This window comes from Mus caroli, chromosome 1 (assembly GCF_900094665.2).
Source record: "Mus caroli chromosome 1, CAROLI_EIJ_v1.1, whole genome shotgun sequence".
NCBI lineage: Eukaryota > Metazoa > Chordata > Mammalia > Rodentia > Muridae > Mus > Mus caroli.
In genome coordinates, this window is record NC_034570.1 from 52619067 (window position 1) to 52637729 (window position 18663).

At 44.0% G+C, this 18663-nt stretch overlaps 1 protein-coding gene across 3 annotated transcripts in view; it reads right to left on the minus strand.

Moving 5' to 3' along the window:
* Nucleotides 1–11796: 11796 nt before the first annotated feature.
* Trak2 (trafficking kinesin protein 2) overlaps nt 11797–18663 on the minus strand; it is a 65465-nt gene continuing 58598 nt past the window's right edge. The window contains exons 14-16 of one of the 3 annotated variants that reach the window (XM_021166246.2): nt 17542–17808; nt 15721–15826; nt 11797–15518 (exon numbers count right to left, since the gene is read on the minus strand). In XM_021166246.2, coding sequence (XP_021021905.1) covers nt 14840–15518; nt 15721–15826; nt 17542–17808 — 1052 coding nt within the window. In that variant the 3' untranslated portion in view covers nt 11797–14839. The remainder of the gene's footprint in view (nt 15519–15720; nt 15827–17541; nt 17809–18663) is intronic. The other 2 variants (XM_029480070.1, XM_029480072.1) reach the window with 2 other exon arrangements.

Below are 18663 nucleotides of genomic sequence, written 5' to 3' on the forward strand. Positions count from 1 at the left end.
AAAGTGTGGAGCAGAGGCTGAAGGAAAGGCCATCCAGAGACTGCCCACCTGGGGATCCATCCCATGTATAGTCACCAAACCCAGACATTATGGATGCGAAGAAGTGATTGCTGACAGGAGCCTGATATAGCTGTCTCCTGAGAGGCTCTGACAGAGCCTGACAAATAAAGAGGGGGATTTTGTAGCCAACCATTGAACTGAGCATGGGGTCCTTAATGGAGGACTTAGAGAAATGACTAAAGAAGCTGAAGGGGTTTGCAACCCCATAAGAAGAACAACAATATCAACCAACCAGACCCCGAGGAGCTCCCAGGGACTAAACCACCAACCAAAGAGTACACATGGAGGGACCCATGGCTCCAGCTACATAGTAGCAGAGGACAGCTTTGTCAGGCATCAGTGGGAGAAGAGGCCCTTGGTCCTGTGACGGCTCAATGCCCTAGTATAGGGAATGAGATGGAGGGGGTAAGTTGGAGTGGGTGGGGGAACACCTTCATAGAAGCGGGGCAGGGGAGGAATGGAATAGGGGTTGGGGGGTGGTTGGGAAATTTGAAATGTAAATAAAGAGAGTATCCAATAAAAAATGCAAAAAGAAAAAGAAAAGAAAAAAAAAGAAAAGAAAGAAAAATGCAGAAAATAACTTCAAAGGCTTTTTTTAAGGGAGAAAAATAACAAAGTAACTCTCAAGAAGATGATTAGCAAGGACACAAACATTCAGTGAGTTAATCCTCCTGTATCAATCAGATGACATGGCAGAACTCTGGCAGAGTCAGTGGCTAACTTGGATACAATTGTAGCATCTAGAGAAGTGCAGAACACTTAGCAGTATGGAGACATCCTGGCCATTGTGGCGTCTCCTAAGTGGCTTCTCTGCATCACCTTCCTTTAAATCTTGCTCAGTCCTGGATCAAGTGCACAGCATCCTGTGCTTTGACTCTGAACGTTAGCATGTCTTCTAGGCTCTTCCCAACAGTTACCTAGCAACAGCCAATTAGGAGCCTGGCTTGCTATAAAAGGACTGTTTGACCTCCCCGCCCCCACAACCCCATGTTCCCTTCTTTCTCTCTCCTCTCTCTTTCTGTCCTTCTCTGTCCTCATCCTCTATTCTTTTCTCTGCCTCTAATCCCTTTTCATCCCCTTCTCATTCCCCCAAATAAGCTTCATTTTCTGCTAGACTCATCGTATGGCTGGTACCTCAAAGGATCCGGGATGCCTCAGCATTGGCCAGCTAAAGCACCCCTTCCCGCCATGTCATGTCACTGCATTATAAAACATAAAACTGATGACACTGTCCCAGCTGTCTGCACTTCCACTCATTTGCCTCCAATGTTCATAACCTCTCCACCCAATGGGGTGATTGTGGTTTTCTTTGCTTATTTTTTTCCAAACCACTAAAGTCCTTTAAAGGGCCGCACGATTCTTGTTTTAGGAAGGAGAAGGATGAATTGAAGGATTAAAGGTCATGCACCACCATTGCCTGTCGAAATTTCATTTTCTAAAATGTAAGTATAACCTGATTGTAGCCTCCCCCAGCCTTGAGTAGGCTGGCTCAGACTTCACTGCCACTGACAATAAGACCTCCTGAGGTGGAGCCTCTATGGTTCTGTCACTGTTGCTGTTCTTCCCCAAGACACTGCTACCTGCTGAGAGGCTGAGAGATTCCTGAGAGATTCCAGAGACATCAGGCAACCCAGTGATTGACAGCTTCTTGCCAAACCAGTGCTGTCAGACAGATTGCTTATAGACCGGTGACAGGCATCAAGAGTGGATCTGTGGGAGATGGGCTTTCCCCCTATATAAACACAGATTTTTAGCAAACTTTGGGCTTTGATCAATATTTTGTCTTGGCCTTGTCCTTTTCTCGCTGTTTATCCTCTTTTAGCCTCGGCCTGCCTTTCAGGAGGAACCGGTTCGTGTGGCTGTGGGCAGTCACACCTGATCTCACAATTGTGTCAGAACTGTGAAGACTCATGATGTGAGGCCAGTGTCCTGGCCCTTGACAGCCATAGGTGCCCTGACAGCTGCCTCAAGGTCTCTGGCTTCCAGTACACAGAGGGCTTCCTATATTGGCACATGAGTTGTACCCTAACCTACCACCATCTGTTTTCCCCCGGGACCTCCGTAGCCAAGGAGAATAGCTGAGGTTAGTTAAAGTTTGGCCACATAGCAGCCACCTCAAATGCATACCATTAATAATATAAGCATCTCTCTGAGGATCTCTGTTAAGATTTGGCAGAGTGAGTGTGTAAAAACTCTCTGCCTTTCCTGACTGGGCCTTGTCCCTGCAAGAGAGAAATGTGCTCAGAAAGCAGCAGAGCAGCAAACAGGTGGAGCTCAGGGAGCTGCACCCTGGTGTCACCAGCTCTGCCCTTCTGGAGGAGCACCCTGTGGAGCTGGGGTCACTTTGGCATAGGAACCCATTGAGGGAGCAGTTCAAATGGATGTGGGTGCAGTCTGGAGCTCTCAGGGCAAATTAACTCCATGCCTTTGCAACATTCAGAGCCTTCCCGTGTCCCCTGTGTTTGTCTGCACAGCGTTCACATCTTATTGCTGATTGACACTTTCTTTCTCATAAGTGCATTGGCCCCACACAGTTACATCTTAGGTCAGCCACCTGACCACCTCCATGTCTGTGCCATGTTCTATCTTCCCACTCTCCAGGGCTGTGGGCTCCTCTCTGCAGCCAGGCACTGCTTCCTTGCCTTCTCTGAGCTGAAATCACCATGGATTTGGTTTAGGGGACAAATCAATGGATTGTGGCAGTTTTCTGACATCCTTGGTAGCAAATTAGTTCAAGTCAGCCATGAGGTCTTGTGTGTGTGTGTGTGTGTGTGTGTGCACGTGCGTGCATGTGCGTCTCCTGGGCACCTAGGGTAATTTGTTGGTACAGGGCCTCAGTGAAGAAGTCCAAAGTGAATGGGAGCCGGGGTGTACTCTTTTGCTTTCAGAGAAAACTCATCTCTTTATAGTGTTATTATTTTATTCAATGCTTCATGGAGTTAAAAGTACTTACTTTGGGGAAATAGAATATTTTCCTGGTTGGGACAGGAGCAAGTTGCATTCTTTTGAAATTGGTAGAGGTAAAACTGGCCTGGAAACAATAAAATGAACACTGGAAATAAAAAAAGCTATCTCAATCTTCCCAGATAAGGACATGCCCATGCTGACTCCAGAGTGGAATGTGATCATTGGGATTGTGGAGAGTCAAGGCCTTTAAGACCTCAGGTTCAAGGTGTGGGTTTTTATCTACTAACTCCGGGTCATCCTGGGGAGGGGCAGCTGGCACCAAAGCTCTCTGGGTGTTTTACACACTTACACACACACACACACACACACACACACACACACACACACACACACACATTGTACTACAAAATTGCAAAGTTGGGACTTTACTGAAATGCCATTGAGTCAAACAGGTTTGCAAGATCAGGGCAATACCCAAGCTGGAGGGGAAGGCAGGAATGCAGGGCACCCTGTTCTGTTGGTAATTGGTGGCAAGCTCTCTACTAGGAAGTCTTGTAAGGCAAAGAGGACCACAAAGGAAAGGTTCACCTCCAGTACCTGAAAGATCCTGACAGAATGTAAAAGGTCACAGAAGCCCTGAAATTGGCAAATTGGATTTCATTGCTAGCGGAACTAGCTTCACTGATTTAGAAAAATAGAGGTGCACAATGCTCTGGCCACTCCTTGAACCCATGTGTCTGCCAATGTTTTGACTCTTCCTTGAACCCATGTGTGTGCCCACTGATGAAGCCCATTTGCCAGGTGTTTGTGATATNGGTTGCTCGGGAAGAGTTGGAAAATCTCCCCAGCAACCACAGCTGGGCCAATCCAGAGTTGCTACACTTGCACCAGACTCTTTCCTTGTACCCCTCCCATACCCATTTCTTGAGAATAGACATTGTTTAGATCTGAAAATCCCCTACTTCCCCCCTTCTCATTTTCCCCCGAGGGCCTATAAAAACTGGGACCTCTTTCCCCTCGTGGTTGACTCCTCTACCCCTGCGTGGGATATAGGTTGTCCCCAGAGCTCTGGCTTTCCCTAAATAAAGCCTCATGTGGTTTGCATCAAGCTTGGTCTCTCAGGAGTTCTTGGGTGTCCACTATTGTCCCGAGGCCTGAGCCAGGGGCTTCTCTCGGAGTCTTTCATACCTAGTCCAACCCAGCCTATCCTTACTTAAACTTCCCAGTGGGGGTCGTTGGAAGTGGATAAGGGGTCTTGATTAGCTTTGGTGGTCCCAATTGGAAGCAGTCACAGTAGGTGCAGTAGATGAAAGGATTGGGGTCCATGGTACAAGGCAGTCTTGCTAGGCTCCTGTTGAGATGTAAAAACAACCACAGAGAGTTAAACCACTCAGAAACCAAAGCAAACAGAGACAGAGACAACAGAGACAGGGACAACAGAGACAGGGCAGCACCCATAACAAGGGCAGAGGCTGAGCTGACACAGGCTCTCACTGGAGAGTGGCACCTTATGGTTGCTACTTGTGGAGAGCTGTGCCGCGAGCAATCGCCATTATAAGATGGCGCTGGCCTTCGCTGTGCCTAACTAGTAAACAAGCCTTGTACGCAGGTGCGAGAGTGAACTCACGCCTAGTCACTGCCCATCTCAGGGCGTAGTAATGGGGTGATGGGCAAGCAACAAATCAGGAGCTGACATGCCACATCAGGTGCTGAAACGCCATGGCTGAGGGCTATATGAGCAACGCCATTTTCTGGGGTCTGGNCAGAACTTTCCGGGAAATTTGTTGTCCTTCTCCAACTGGAGCACAAATGGCCCTGTTTCTTAATTTGGGTCATGTGTCTGAATTGCAGAAGGGAACTAAAAACAACACTCATGATTGCTGCATGAGAGTTACTCTCGGGTGAGCCCAGACAGGGAGAGATCTGAATCCTGAAGACACTGATAGATACGTAGACTTGACAGTACATGGAGTCTATGGTACAATCAGTAGTGTCCCTGTCTTTTCAGGACACACACACACACGCCTGTACATAGAGAAAGAGACTGTGTAGTTCAGATACTAAAAGCTGAAAATAGGGTTAGAATGTTAAAATTATGTTTACTGTTCCCCTCATAGCATCTGTTATGAAAAATTTGGGGGTTCTTTGAAATCAGGTAGGCCTGACTTTACACATTAGACATGGGACTGTAGGAAGCCTGTTTTTCTGGGCCTATAAATTAAAAACTTGTTTTATTTAAAATTTAAATTTAAATGAGCTTCTTTAAAAGTATAGCTCGAGCTGCTCCAGGCTGGGTTACATTGCTGTGAACATTTACTGAGAACCATGTTCTCAGCCCTGTGCATGGAAAGGAATACCATGAACTACAATGGCATTTTACATATAGAAAATACTCTTTCTTTTTTAAAAGAATATAGGTTTATTTGTATGTATGTGTATATTAACTTGAAATCAGCTCATTACAGAGACAGTCATTACAGAAAAGATTAAGGAAGTGAAAAATATCAAAAATACACCATCCACAGATGACGAGTGAGAATACTTGAGTGTATGCCTTCCAGAATTTTCTGCATTCTAAAGGAACAGACTTACATAATTTCCTATAAACAGGAACAAACTATATTTACATCCTGCATATATTTTTAAAAATAATACCATGAGTTCCTATTATGTAAAATATGTCATCATTTTTAAATGTAAGGTTTTTTTTTTTTTTTTTTTTTTTTTTACAATCAAGAAATTTAAAAATATTCCAAATGTAGAGAAAGAGTAAAGTAAGCTCACCTATCCCCTAGTTTCAACAACGTCAATGTGACTAATCTTGCTTGTCTATACCCCTCTTGCACTGGTGTCAGTCTTCCAGCATCGTATTATCTTAAAGCAAAATTTAAACAACCTTTTAAGTAAGTCTGGGATAGGTTTCTTCTGTATCATTGCAATTCTAAATTTTTTTTTTTTTTTTTGTCTTTTCAAGACAGGGTTTCTCCGTATAGCCCTGGCTGTCATGGAACTCACTCTGTAGACCAGGCTGGCCTCGAACTCAGAAATCTACCTGCCTCTGCCTCCCAAGTGCTGGGATTAAAAGCATGAGCCACCACTGCCGGGCCGCAATTCTATATAAAAAAAAATGATTTATTTTTATTTTTGTGTATGTGTTTTGACTGTGTGCATGTAGACCGTAAGTATTCAGGAGTCCATGGAAGCCAGCGCCAGCATTAGCCACTCTGGAGCTGGATCTACAGGCTGTTGGGAGCCATTAGATGTGGTTTATGGCAACAAAACTTAGGTTCTCTTGAAGCTCAGCACACACCCTAATCCCTGAGCCATTTCTCTTGGCTCACAACTCTATATTTATATCAATTCACTTACTTATATTTTAACCGGTTTTGTATTAATAAATGTTTGTTTCCTTTTTTTCCATTCTAAAAAAACCACCTTAATATTTATTACATTTTACTCTTAAAAAGAAAAGTTACCTTTGCATCTATGGGAACCATAGTCAAAGCATTTAAAATCAGTAATGCAAAACTAATGAGCCCTTAGAACAGACTTGGGCTATTAGCAAATCCTGAGGTAGGTCTGAGGGTGTCAGGGTTGAAACTGAGGCGAGGAAGCTGGTAAGGACCACTTTTAGGGCCTTTTGATAAAGACCGTTTACTGGTTGGTGAGTTTGCATAGGTTTACGTGTGTGTGTGTGTGTGTGTGTGTGTGTATGTGTGTGTGTGTGCGCGTGTGTGTGTGTATGTGTGTGTGTGTGAGTGTGTTCCCTTCTTTTCGTTCCCTGTCTTATCTCCCTGGTGTTTCACTCACAGCCGGAAGCTGGCCCTGAGTGAGCAGAGCTTTAGAAAGGGTGGGTTTTCAACAAGCGGCTGGAAACTCTTCCCAAGATCTTACCTTAATTCTTTCAAAGATTCATTAGCCTTGTGGTCCCTTCCCAGGTTGAGTCTTAAAGAAACCATAATGTTTTAGGGACACTCAGGGGTCATTTCTCACCCAATCAAGATGTTTCAGAACTCGTGGTTGCTGTGTTTATTTCCAAGTGGTTGAGATGCCAAGGCAGAATCTCCAGACTGCCTTGAAGACTTGCAAACCCAGCCAGTGGCGTTTAGAAGGGTTCCATGGGCACCCATCCCAGGAGCTTCCCTTAGAAAACAGTTCAGTTGTCCCCAGTTATTATTACCTGAAAGTCACTTAAGGAGGAATTCACCCTTTAGCTAGTCCTTTGAGCCTGACTTGTGCCCCAAGACGGTTTGTTTCTTTTATCACTATGGAAACACAATGGCGGCACCTCATTGGTTCAAAGCTCTCTGTTCTTCCCAACAGAATGTTGGGGAAGCAGCCAGTTAAACTGTTAAATCTTCACACTCAAGTCAGTGTCCATTCTCAACAGTGNGGAATACATATAAGAGTTTCAGTATCAGATGTGAGACCCTAGAAGCTTAATTTCCACAACAATAGACTTACCTCAGGACCACTAACCTTACATGGCCACAGTCCCAGGATTTCTCAGAAACCTAGAACTAACTCTGCAGTGGGCACTCTTCTTCTTTGAAGCTCAGACTTTGAGACGTGTGGCAATCCACAGAAACAGTAAATTTTTAGCTACCTGTGGTTTCAGTTTTCCCTTAGGCAAAGTTGATCTTGCCAAGTCAAAACAAAAAGACAAAACAACCAAACCAAAAAAGTGCTGGCTTATTCATTTTAATTTTACTACAATTCACTAAAAGACACACATTTTATACTGAAGGTTCACAAACAATACCCTATTGTTTACTATTCTGTTTTTCTTTTATAAATCAAGACTGATTGCAATTCATTAGATTGACTTCCCGGTCCTGTGATGGTTCACACTTCATACAAGTGTACAAGAGCTGGAAGTTCACAAGCCTCGTGTATCCTCTGAATGCCAGTTCAGCTAGGCACGGGGTGCAACCTCAGTCCTATGCTCAGTGGAGCAGAAAGAAAGGCTAATGGACAGACAACAGCTGATAAATGTTACGTTAAGAGACACAATTGCAGGCAGATTTCTGAGTTCAAGGCCAGCCTGGTCTACAGAGTGAGTTCCAGGACAGCCAGGGCTAAACAGAGAAACCCTGTCTCAAAAAANCAGGCAGATTTCTGAGTTCAAGGCCAGCCTGGTCTACAGAGTGAGTTCCAGGACAGCCAGGGCTAAACAGAGAAACCCTGTCTCAAAAAACCAAAGAGAGAGACAGAGAGAGAGAGAGAGAGAGAGAGAGAGAGAGAGAGAGAGAGATTGAGAGATTGATTGATTCAATTGCCTTTCTGCTCTCTGGCATCAACAAGAACTTCAACCAGAGAAGGAATCTGATTAGATTTACATGTAAGATAAACCATGGCGACCAAGTCAAAGAAATAGGAGAAAGAGCCATGGTATGAGACAGAGAAACCATGTAGAAATATCTTAGAGGCCTGATGAGCCTTAGATGTGGGCCAGCAGTGGGGATGACCAGAAGAAAACACAGGCTGGGACATGGGAGGGAGGGAAGGAGAGGCATTGAACTGAGTCTCCAATCCAGGGACCGAACTGCTGTTAATGCAGCTCACTGGTTGGAGTATGTTGGGNATGAACAGATTTGAGAAGAGACTGTGCATTCTGTTTTGGACATGCTGAGGCACCAGGGGGACAACTGACTGGTGATGTCTACTGGAGAATTTATTAAAGTCCCATAAGTTCAAAGAAGACTCTAAAAACAGATTTAGTGATTGATTGAGGGAGTGGGTGAACATGTAGGGGAGTGTGACATGTAAGACAATCTGGAGGCAGTGTGGTCAGTGAGTGAGAGGACTCAGCCACAGGCCTGCTAACTGGCTTCTCTTATGCTATTAACACGAGGACAATAGAGGGTGAAGGAAACTCCAGATCCTCACTCACCTCAAGCACCAATCGATCTGTTAGCATCACTTCAGTTGTTTCCTTGTGGTGGTCAGATAGAGGCAGACTCTGTCACCCACTGAGCTACATGCCCAGCACTAATGCCATATTGGGATGTCGGTACCTTCCACCCCAAAGCCCCACACCCTGATACACTCCAGCCTCAATACAGTTACACCTTTGTCAGCTCCAAAACAGCAGAAGGGGCAGGAATTGAAGGCTTTCAAAGGGAAGTAGTATTCATGCTGTCTTTCCTCAAGGCATGGAGGGAACAAGGGCTTAACATTCTAGTAGGTCNGCCCTTGCTATCAGTCTCGGTTTGTGTGATGTTGCTGCCCTCCTGAGGTAGCAAATGCTATGAGCCTTGAGCAGCCAGGAGCTTTGCATTTAAAGTGTGACTGTTATTTGCTGACTATATGAATGGACCCAAGAGGAAGGCAGTGTTCTTTTCAAAGGAGTGCAAAGATCTCCAGGGCACTCAGCTGCCACTGGCTGCTTTTTGACTTTCGAGTTCTGATTTTAGGATGCTGTGCTAATTAACCCTCTTGGACTCATTCAGCTGCACCTGAAAGGTTCCAACCAAGGAGCTGCAGCAGTGTGAAAGCGCGTGCTCCTGTGATCACAGCCAGAGGGCCCACAGTTGGGATTTCAGTCCTCCATCTTCTCCACCTCACTCCCGACACAGCACAGGGAGGCTTTGGACAGACAGTCCCACGTCGGTCTCACAAATGTTGGGCTCACAGGCATCACCACAACTGGCACTTCCCTTCTTAAGAGGAAGGCTGACAGAGTTTGTATGCTTAGAGGGTTTGGCAGCAGGCAGGTCGGTGAAGAGTCCACTAGAGCACGCAGGAGGGACTGGCAGGGCAGAGGAAGGGGAGCTGTGCAAAAGGCAAGTGTCCCACGACTTTTCTCTTTCTGCTCTTTCTTCTTTTAATGCTTTAATTTCTAATTGCACTTGCTAAAATTTGTGGCCTATTATCAATAATGTCTGCACGTGATGTGACTATTTTTTTCCTTAATAATTTAGTGATTTCAGTGAAATAAGAAAATTAAGTTTTGTGAAATAATATTTGAGTTTATGTATTTTGCACTAACACCACATTCTTTGGCACACTTTGTGTGCTGAAAAAAATTTTTTTAGCTATTGCTAGTGACACCTCTTGCCAGCCTGTTTTGAGGGTTTTTTAAATTTGAAACTGTTGTGGCATTCGGTCCTTCATATAAAACAACGAGAAAACAATACGATGCGAGGATGCTAGCAGATGTCAAACAATACAGTGAAGACAGAAGCCAAGTCGACGCTCAAAGCCTCCAATCTTTTTTTGGGGGGGTGGGGGGGTTGGATGCATGGAATGTTGACTCATACTTAATTGTTAAAGAAAACACAAAGATACTGAGACTGTTACCAACATCTTTTGTCAAAAAGTTGAGTTTTAGCCCAGCATGGAGGTACATGCCTTTATTTCCAGCCCTCAGGAGGCAGGAGTAGGTGGATCTCTGAGAGTTCAAGGCCAATAGTCTACAAAACAAGTTTCAAGCCAGTCAGGCCAGAAACTCTATTTCAAAAAACACACACTCTCGCGCACACACACACACAAAATATAGTTTCATACTTTGTTGTTTTTTAAACAAACTCTCAATTGTCCAATTTTGCCAATGAAGACTCAGAAGCCAGATGCTGGGGTGAGAGCCTGCTAGCTCAGAGAGGCAGAGAAAGCACCCAGGTGACCTTCCTCCTCAGCCCATGTCCTAGCAGAAACCCTTACTTTTTAGGCCACCTCCAAAAAATCCCCCTTCAGACTGAATATACCTCCCTTCTACTTCCTGTGCATCTCTATCGTTCTCCTGACTCCCTCTTACTCTGTGGTTTGTTTTTTCTTCTTAATAATCCTATGTTCACGTCCTGTCACTGGTTGCTTGCTCTGCCTCTTGACCTCTGGCTGGCTTTATTTAATGNTGTTTACAATATTCAAGCAGAAAGCTCTTGGATTAAAGGTGTGTGCTAGGGCTGAGCCACAGCACAGGAAAGAGATTTTTCCTGTAAATAACACAATCTCAGGGTTCACAGTGTGATCAAATATCCTACAATACTTCATTCTCAAAATGACCATAATTCAGTATGGATATGAATCTTAAAAATACAGGAGGGGATATATTGTTTATTGTTTGTTTGCTTTTGTGGGTTTCTGGGGGCAGGGAAACACAAGCTGAGCTGTTGTGGAAATTGTAGATGAGGCTGATCTTGAACTCAGAGATCCACCTGCCTCTGCCTCCTGAGAGCTGAGATATAGCTCAATGGTGGGGCACTTGCCTACATACAAGTGGGGCCCTCAATTCAACCCCAGAACCACAAACAGAACAAACAATACAAAAACAAACTTATAAGGGAGATACAAGGATACTGAAAGATCTTTTCTATTGATTCTAATACTTAGAAACAATTTCTAAATAGTCATGCAATCAGAAAAGTGTGAATGATTGGAAAGAATTGCTTCATCTTCTGAATGTGTGCACATTTACTATCTGCTTAGCAATGACTTCATGGTTGGCTGGTGTGGTTCTGGTATGGGGCTACTGTGCCACATAGTCATGGTGTAGTCTAGTTCTAGCAAGACTAGGAAGGGCTGGCAAGGGGCTCAGTGGGGAAAGGCACGCGATGCCAAGCCTGACCACCTCAACTCCTTACCCACAAGTCACGTGGCTCAAGTCAAGAACTGACTCCTGAAAATTGTCTCTGATGCTCAACTTCATCCCCGTATTAATAAAAATCTTAAAAGAAAAATCTATAAATTATTAGATCTGTTTACTACTCAACTGTCAATGCTTTTTTTGGTATTAGTTCAACAAAATCTGGTATGCTTCCTTATAAAAATCAACAAAAAGACTCTGCTGGATTGTGTAGGGCTGAAACAAAAATCACAAGGAGACACAGGACAATTTAAGAAGCCTTGTGTTTATTATCTGATTTACAATTTATTATCTGATTTACAATTGATAAAGCAAAGGAAGGTGCATAAAGAGCTACTTGACAAAGTTGTGTTCCAGATAGCATTTTCCTGGAGCCCCTGGGATCCCATGCCTGGGGCCACACTTGGCAGTGGACTAGTGTGCATGCCTGCAGTACAGTACAAGCACAGGTCTGTACACACCTGACAGCAGACAAGGCCCCAGACGGACAGCCCTAGCTCCAGATGTCAAGCTGATGTGAGAACCACCCACTACTAATTATGCACTAGGGGCTTGGAATACTGTGTAAAATGTGCCTTCAACAGATGATAGGCTCTGTGAGCTTCCCTAACATCTTCCCCTGGCAGTCGGATCATTTATGTCAGACCAAGGGCAAGCACAAGACTAAAAAATAAAACCCACTTGACTAACAATGGCTATTTACATAAGATTTGGGATCTTCAAAAATTCAGGGCAGTTTTAATTCTGAGCTCAAGGAGACTCTCTGAATAGGTAACAGGCTACTTGGAAGTACCTGAGAAATCATCACAGAAAATCTTGAAGGAAAAAACAGTTGAGTTTTCCCAGGCAAGCATGAAAGTACATACCAGCTGACTCTGAATGAAAACAAAAACAAAACGAGAACAGTTAAGAGTCCTGTGGAGGAAGAACTCACTGGAAAGTTCCAGTTCTTGTTGTATTTTGCAGATAGTCCCATGTAACAGATTCTCAGGATGTACCCAAATCATCTTAGGTGGAAACTGAAAGTCAGCAAGGCCCAGCTTTAGGACAGGATTCATTTCAGCGACAAGCATGCGCAGGTACAATTTGTTCTGACAGAACATCAGGATCAATTTAATTTTCAAAAACCTATGTTTGGTTTTCTTTAATTGGCCGTATTCATCTGGCTTCCAAGGCAAAACTCTGCTTCCAGTGGCCACTTAGGCGATGACAGAAGGACAGAGTTATTGTCACCACAGAACTCCACAATTTCTAGCTCAGTAGAGTGGTTTCTGTCCTATGTGTAAACCTGGCTATTTAACATTTTACTGCCCCCTCAGCCCCAGGCTTCCCTACTCTGTGTGTTCCTTCCTTAGAAGCTGTAAATGTCCAAGTAGCAGGAAGAATCCTTTTTTCAGGAACCAAGGCAAAGCTTTAAGGTTCTGCTGAGGGAGGTACTCAGTTATTTATAGACTAGAAACGCAAATGCTGTTTTTAAAACAGGAATTGGAATATTTAGGAAATTTAAACAGTAGAATTCTTGTTAATGCCTGCTTGCCTGCTTCAGGCAGGATCACTCACTAACCCAGAGTCCTTCATAAATGTGTGTGTGTGTGTGTGTGTCCGATGAACTGTTGACAGCAGCTAGTCTGGGCGAAGGGGGTGAAGGTGGAGAAGGGAGGGACATCTCTCTCCACCCTTTGTTTCTGAGAAATTTAGAAAAGTTGTATTAAAGATTCTAGAAATATAGAAAACTCATATGCTCTTACCACTGTGTGGATGCTGGCTTTTCTAACCCTTTTGAGAGCATCTCTCTTGAGGAGACTCAAGAGAGAAAGACAAAACTCCCTGGCAGAAAAGAATTTCTCTGAAGCAAAATATTTGCAAGTTAAGCACCAAGAGGACCAAATAAAGGACTTTCTGCCTTGACAAACAAAACCAACAGTTGCCCCTTATCTCCTCCCCAGGTGCTTGAACAACCCCACAGAGACAAAGCTATGTCAGCTGCAGAGGCAGACCATGGCCTGCCACCTCAGAGCACAGATCTGCCCCCTGCCCCCCAGCGTGAGGCCTGCACCACAGGCTGAAGGCCTAACCCCCAGCCTCAGGCCTCACTTGCTTTTCAGCTTGTTAAAGAAATCAGAGGAAAAGAAGTCTTGGCTCTCCCATAAACAAACACCCTTCTCCACTTCTGCAGATACCAAGAGACAGGCAGGTGCTTTAATGTACACAAGGAAAACAATAAAATCTAACAAATACACACTTTCAAAGCAAGCACCTGGGTTTTACTTCAGTTTATAATTTAATGTGCCTGAGAATTTTTGTGCAAATACATGTCATCTTTCATTAAAAATATGCATAGCACACTTTGGAAAAAGTTAGTTACAACTAACTTTTCTTTAAAATTTTAAATATATAAATATACAACATAATCTACTGCCTACTGACTGATTGCACTTCTGGTTTAAACCCTTCTGGCATCCAAGGAAAACAGAGAAACACACAATCACGTTTGCATTCCTGGGCCACCGTATTGTTCAGAAGAAATATCCTAAAAAACGTTTTTGATTCGAATTTACCCCTTTTTCCTCTTAAATCCCTCCAAGTCCACTCATATTGTTATTTTAAATTTTTTTGTTGTATTGTACAAAAATACAAGCTTAAAAAACTGAAGATTTAGTAATCATAAATACCAAGGAATCTATCTGGGCGGTGTTTGGGTTTTCAGAGCCTCAAAGTCCCCAAATAAGAAAGTCTCCAGTTTTGATGGAAAGGACAGGATAACATTTCTTATTTTGCTAATGCTGAGAGTGCACCATTGGGTGGATGCATTTGACCAGGGACCAGCAGGGACGGGATCTCCCACTGGCTCAGTAACAGACAACTGCGCATGCGCCAACTCTCCGGGATCGGCTGTTCCAGGTTTCCTTCCTAGGCAGGCGCTTCTGGCTTGTGTTCTCTAGGGACAAAGGTGCTAGCAGTTTAGCATTACTGTCACATTTCAATAGAATTTGGTTTAGTTTTCTATTCACTTTTTACTTCCAAGGCAAGGAAACGTAGCTGAAGGAGCAAACTAACCCTTTCTTCCATTTGTCTCCAACTGGTCGTCACTTGTCCCCACTGTTTACTAGACTCCATCCTCAAAGACCCTCTTGCAAACAAACGTCCTATCCCTTCACTGCGCCCTCTCCCACATTCACAGTCCTTCTGCAACATCCCTTTTCTCTCAAGTTAGGCCGGTCTCCACTCTCAGTGCATCTCTCTCCTTCATGTGCTCATTTATACACGAGGTTTAGTTAATGGTGAGCCTCAGTCTTCCTTCAGGATACCCATTTTGGGTGAGGTTGTGCAAACTGGGGCTCCAAAGCTACCCATCATGACCGGAAGACTCTGATTCCTCCTCAGTCCACCCAATAAACTGCCACCTGAATTTAAATAAACAGCAGAGTCTGGTTTTTGAAGACCCATTTCTGCCTCTCGGCTTTTCCCGTTCTCCTGGGAATCGGGGGTCTTGACCACCCTGGCTATTCCCAGCCTCTTCAGCCTGTCTACCAAGTTCATCTTCAGCTGTCCAACATCAGGAGGGGCCCTTGAAGGTCTCAAGCCATACATTTCTTGCAGGAATGTTTCAGCTGGTCGGGAAGCCAAGAAATTCTCGGAGACATGCACTCGGGGTTCAAAGGGCAAGGGGGAGGAGCATGGTGACTGCGCCGGGGAATTTGGTGGTGTGGAGGGGGTAGCCAGGGCCTTGGGGCAAGGCTGCAGGAGGGGGTTTTCTGAAGCCGGGCTGTGGTACACTTTAGCAGAGATGCCTCGCTCCTGCAGGAGTTTGGCTAAGCTCCTGGTGCTACTGAAGGTTATGGTGGAGTCCCTGCGGTTTGTGATGGATTCGCCAATGCTTAGTCTATAGGACGCAGCAGGAGAGTTCACAGCCGTGTTGGATGAGCTGCTCGCACTACTGCCACAGGCCAGTGATGGGAAACCCGAGCTGGAAGAAAGGAGGGCAAGTGCTTAGGAGTCAGGAACACCTGCCCGCATGGAGCTTTCAAGGATGACCAACCAGCTCATCTTAAGGACAGCCTTTCCAACTTTGTTTCACTGACAAACAGTTAAACTGTCATTTTCTCCAGCTGTGTTAACTAAGTGATGGGAACACGTGTGTGAGCCCCTGACTTCCCAGGCCCTCTTACCTAGGGGTGACCTGAGTGATGTCAGAGGGATGTAAGATCCTGCAGGTGGTGAAGGTGAATGTCGAGTTGGTGAATGAGAGACACTTTCCTGGGTTCGAAGTTGCAACTGAAATAAGAGATGTTTAGAAAGCAAACATGGAATTGAAAGACTGGGTTAATAACATAAAAGGCTCATTGTTATTTTGTTAGCAATACAGCATTTATCAATTGCCTTTGAAGTAGAAAAGTTCCTACATATGGAAATGCAATATAAATACACTAGTATTAACTGATTAGATACAACTGAACTCTCAAGTGCTTTACAAACACAAATAAAAGGAGCAAAAAAGCTTAGAAATAAGAGAAAAAGTCACTGAAAAAGACATTAAAAAACCTAAGATCTAGTTATCTAGGCATCCAGGACAGCCCCTGATTCTTAGAGTATTGTATGCTGACTCCAGAACATGTCACATTAATGCAAGGATGAGGCCTCTTTTATTATTATTATTAATTATTATTATTATTATTATTATTATAATACTATTTGAGATTTGCATGTGGGCACAAAAACAGTGGTGGGTAAAAATTCTGTCTCCTTAGCACCAACCAAGATAATACTTGTATTCTTCATTCTTACACATTCAGTATTTTTTTTTCAAAGCCAAACTTATTAAAGAAGGTGCTTGATAAAAGAGTAAAGTTATCATGAAACTGTAATCTTTTCACTCTGCAGCACAGGGGCGTGGGAAGTGCTTGCTGAGAGCCCCTGCTGTCTACAGGCAGTCCACATAACAGTGGCTGTCTACAGCAAAGCACTGGTGCAGCTATCCTGAAACTGTATCAGGGAACACTATTTAGTCAAAAGTACAATTAACACACAAGTTATAATTATTCAGACTTGGGAATCTGGCAGGCATTTTCTTGGGGGAAAAAAAACCTGTCAATATTTTCTGTCAACGACAAACATAAGCTTCAAGTGAAAATCAATTTTAGGAAACTTAAATCACTTCTAAGAGTTTGGAAATCCTAACAGACAGCCTTTCACGTTGATGGACTTAGTGACACCAATATACCATCTAAGGCAGTGTCAACATCTGGGTATCTGTGTAACTGTCAACAACCGCGGCAGGGCACCAAACCATGCAGAGCAAACGTTCAAGGAGAAGGACAAGCACATTTCCATGAAAACCCATTGACGGTTTCCACACTGCTGTGACTATTACTACCACTTACCTGCTTCTCATCTGACTGCAAACAACATCCACAATTCCTTCCCCCTTCTAGCTACATACTATTCTGAGAATGTATTTTCTTCACATTTTTCATATAAAACACTGCATCAGACTAAATGCAGAAGTTCATAATGAGAATCTTCACTTAAGTCAGAAATTAGAGACTTGTAAAAATTGTAAAACAAAACCATTTTCTTACTATATCCAACAGAGTTGTTTTTCAGAAACCAGTATTTGCATGAGAACTTTTATTTTTAAATGGGTTATTTTTTTTTAAGTTCTCAGTTTTTATTTTAACTTAGTAGACATAACCTATAGAGACAGACCTGAGGTTCTCAGGGACTTTTCAATAGCATCAAGGACCCTGAGACCAAAAGGCTTGCAAACCACTGACTCGCCTGACCGCTCACTCTGCCTAACTTACTTCTGCAGGCTGCTAGGAGAGAGGGGAGGAATCAAATCAAAATGTCAGCAGTGCTGTGGGTTTGTATTATTTTATCTCCGCTAATGAGTAAACTCCAGTGAGACTGTGCACCGGTAGCCAGAAAACCCCAGCCAGACAATGTAGTGCCCTGGCTACGAGGCCATGTTCAACTGCACTTCCTCTCACCTGTACCTGGTCCACCCGCTGAGGTCATGGGCGGCAGGAAGATCCCCGTTACTGGCGTGGGCAGTGCAGGTTTTTGCTCCAGTTGAAGAGGCTGCTGAACCTGAAAAGTGATGCCCTCTTCTTCATCCTCCTCTAAGTCTGAGATGTGGTAGACAACATCCTTGGGCACCTGTGTGAATCCTTTAGTGATGACGCCTGGGCGTGGATCAAGAATGGTTCCCAAGTTCGGCTGAGCAAGCTGCTGCCAGTGATGCAGAGTCTGTGATCCTGAACAAGCAAAGTAGGACAGGCATGCTTTACATTTCCACAGATCCCCAATCTTGAAGAAGCTAGAATTGTGTGAGCAACAACAGTAACAATACAGATACTTATTTGGTTTTGACATTTTGTTCAAATTTGTAAATTTAAGCTCTCTGTAGAAAATTGACATGACATGGAACGGCTGAGCAATAAGTTTTCTATTTCAAAAAACAGTCTGCAAAGGGACATCTGAAGAAGAGGAGAAAAAAAAACCCAGTAAGGGTTTTAAACAAGACCCAGGCTGCTCAGGAAGGAAGGAGGCCACCCACTTCAGGGACAGGCTGCTCCTTCCCAGGTGGCAAAAACAATATTCACCCAGCACAGTTGATGAACTTGGAAGCAAAACCTGGATGCTTAGGTTGGGGAATAACTTGAATTTCCTGTGCACTTCTCTGCTTGCTCATGACCCTACTTTTCTTGGTCTGCCAGGAAGAAAGGGAGACCCGGGTGATAAAGTGGAGAACATGTCCCTTTGGTTCCAGCCCGTGTGAACTGATGAAAGAGCAACCCATGCCCTTTTACAGGATGTCACATCTAATTGTGTCACTGTGGTAATTTCATCCTGAAATCAGCAACGTTAACCAACACTTGGACCAAAGCAAGAGTCTACAGGGTACCTTTTTAAACCTTTGTTATAAAAGGAACCTTTAAGCCGAGAATGAGAGAATCATTCGTGGACCATACTATCTGATAAGTCAGGTATTGATTTTGAGTTTAAGCTGTGCTTTAGGAAGGAGAAGAGTACAGATGTAACTGTGTGCCTCGATGGCAGGGATACTCTAATTGCTCCTCTCCATTCATCTCAGCCTGTTGGTCCTACCA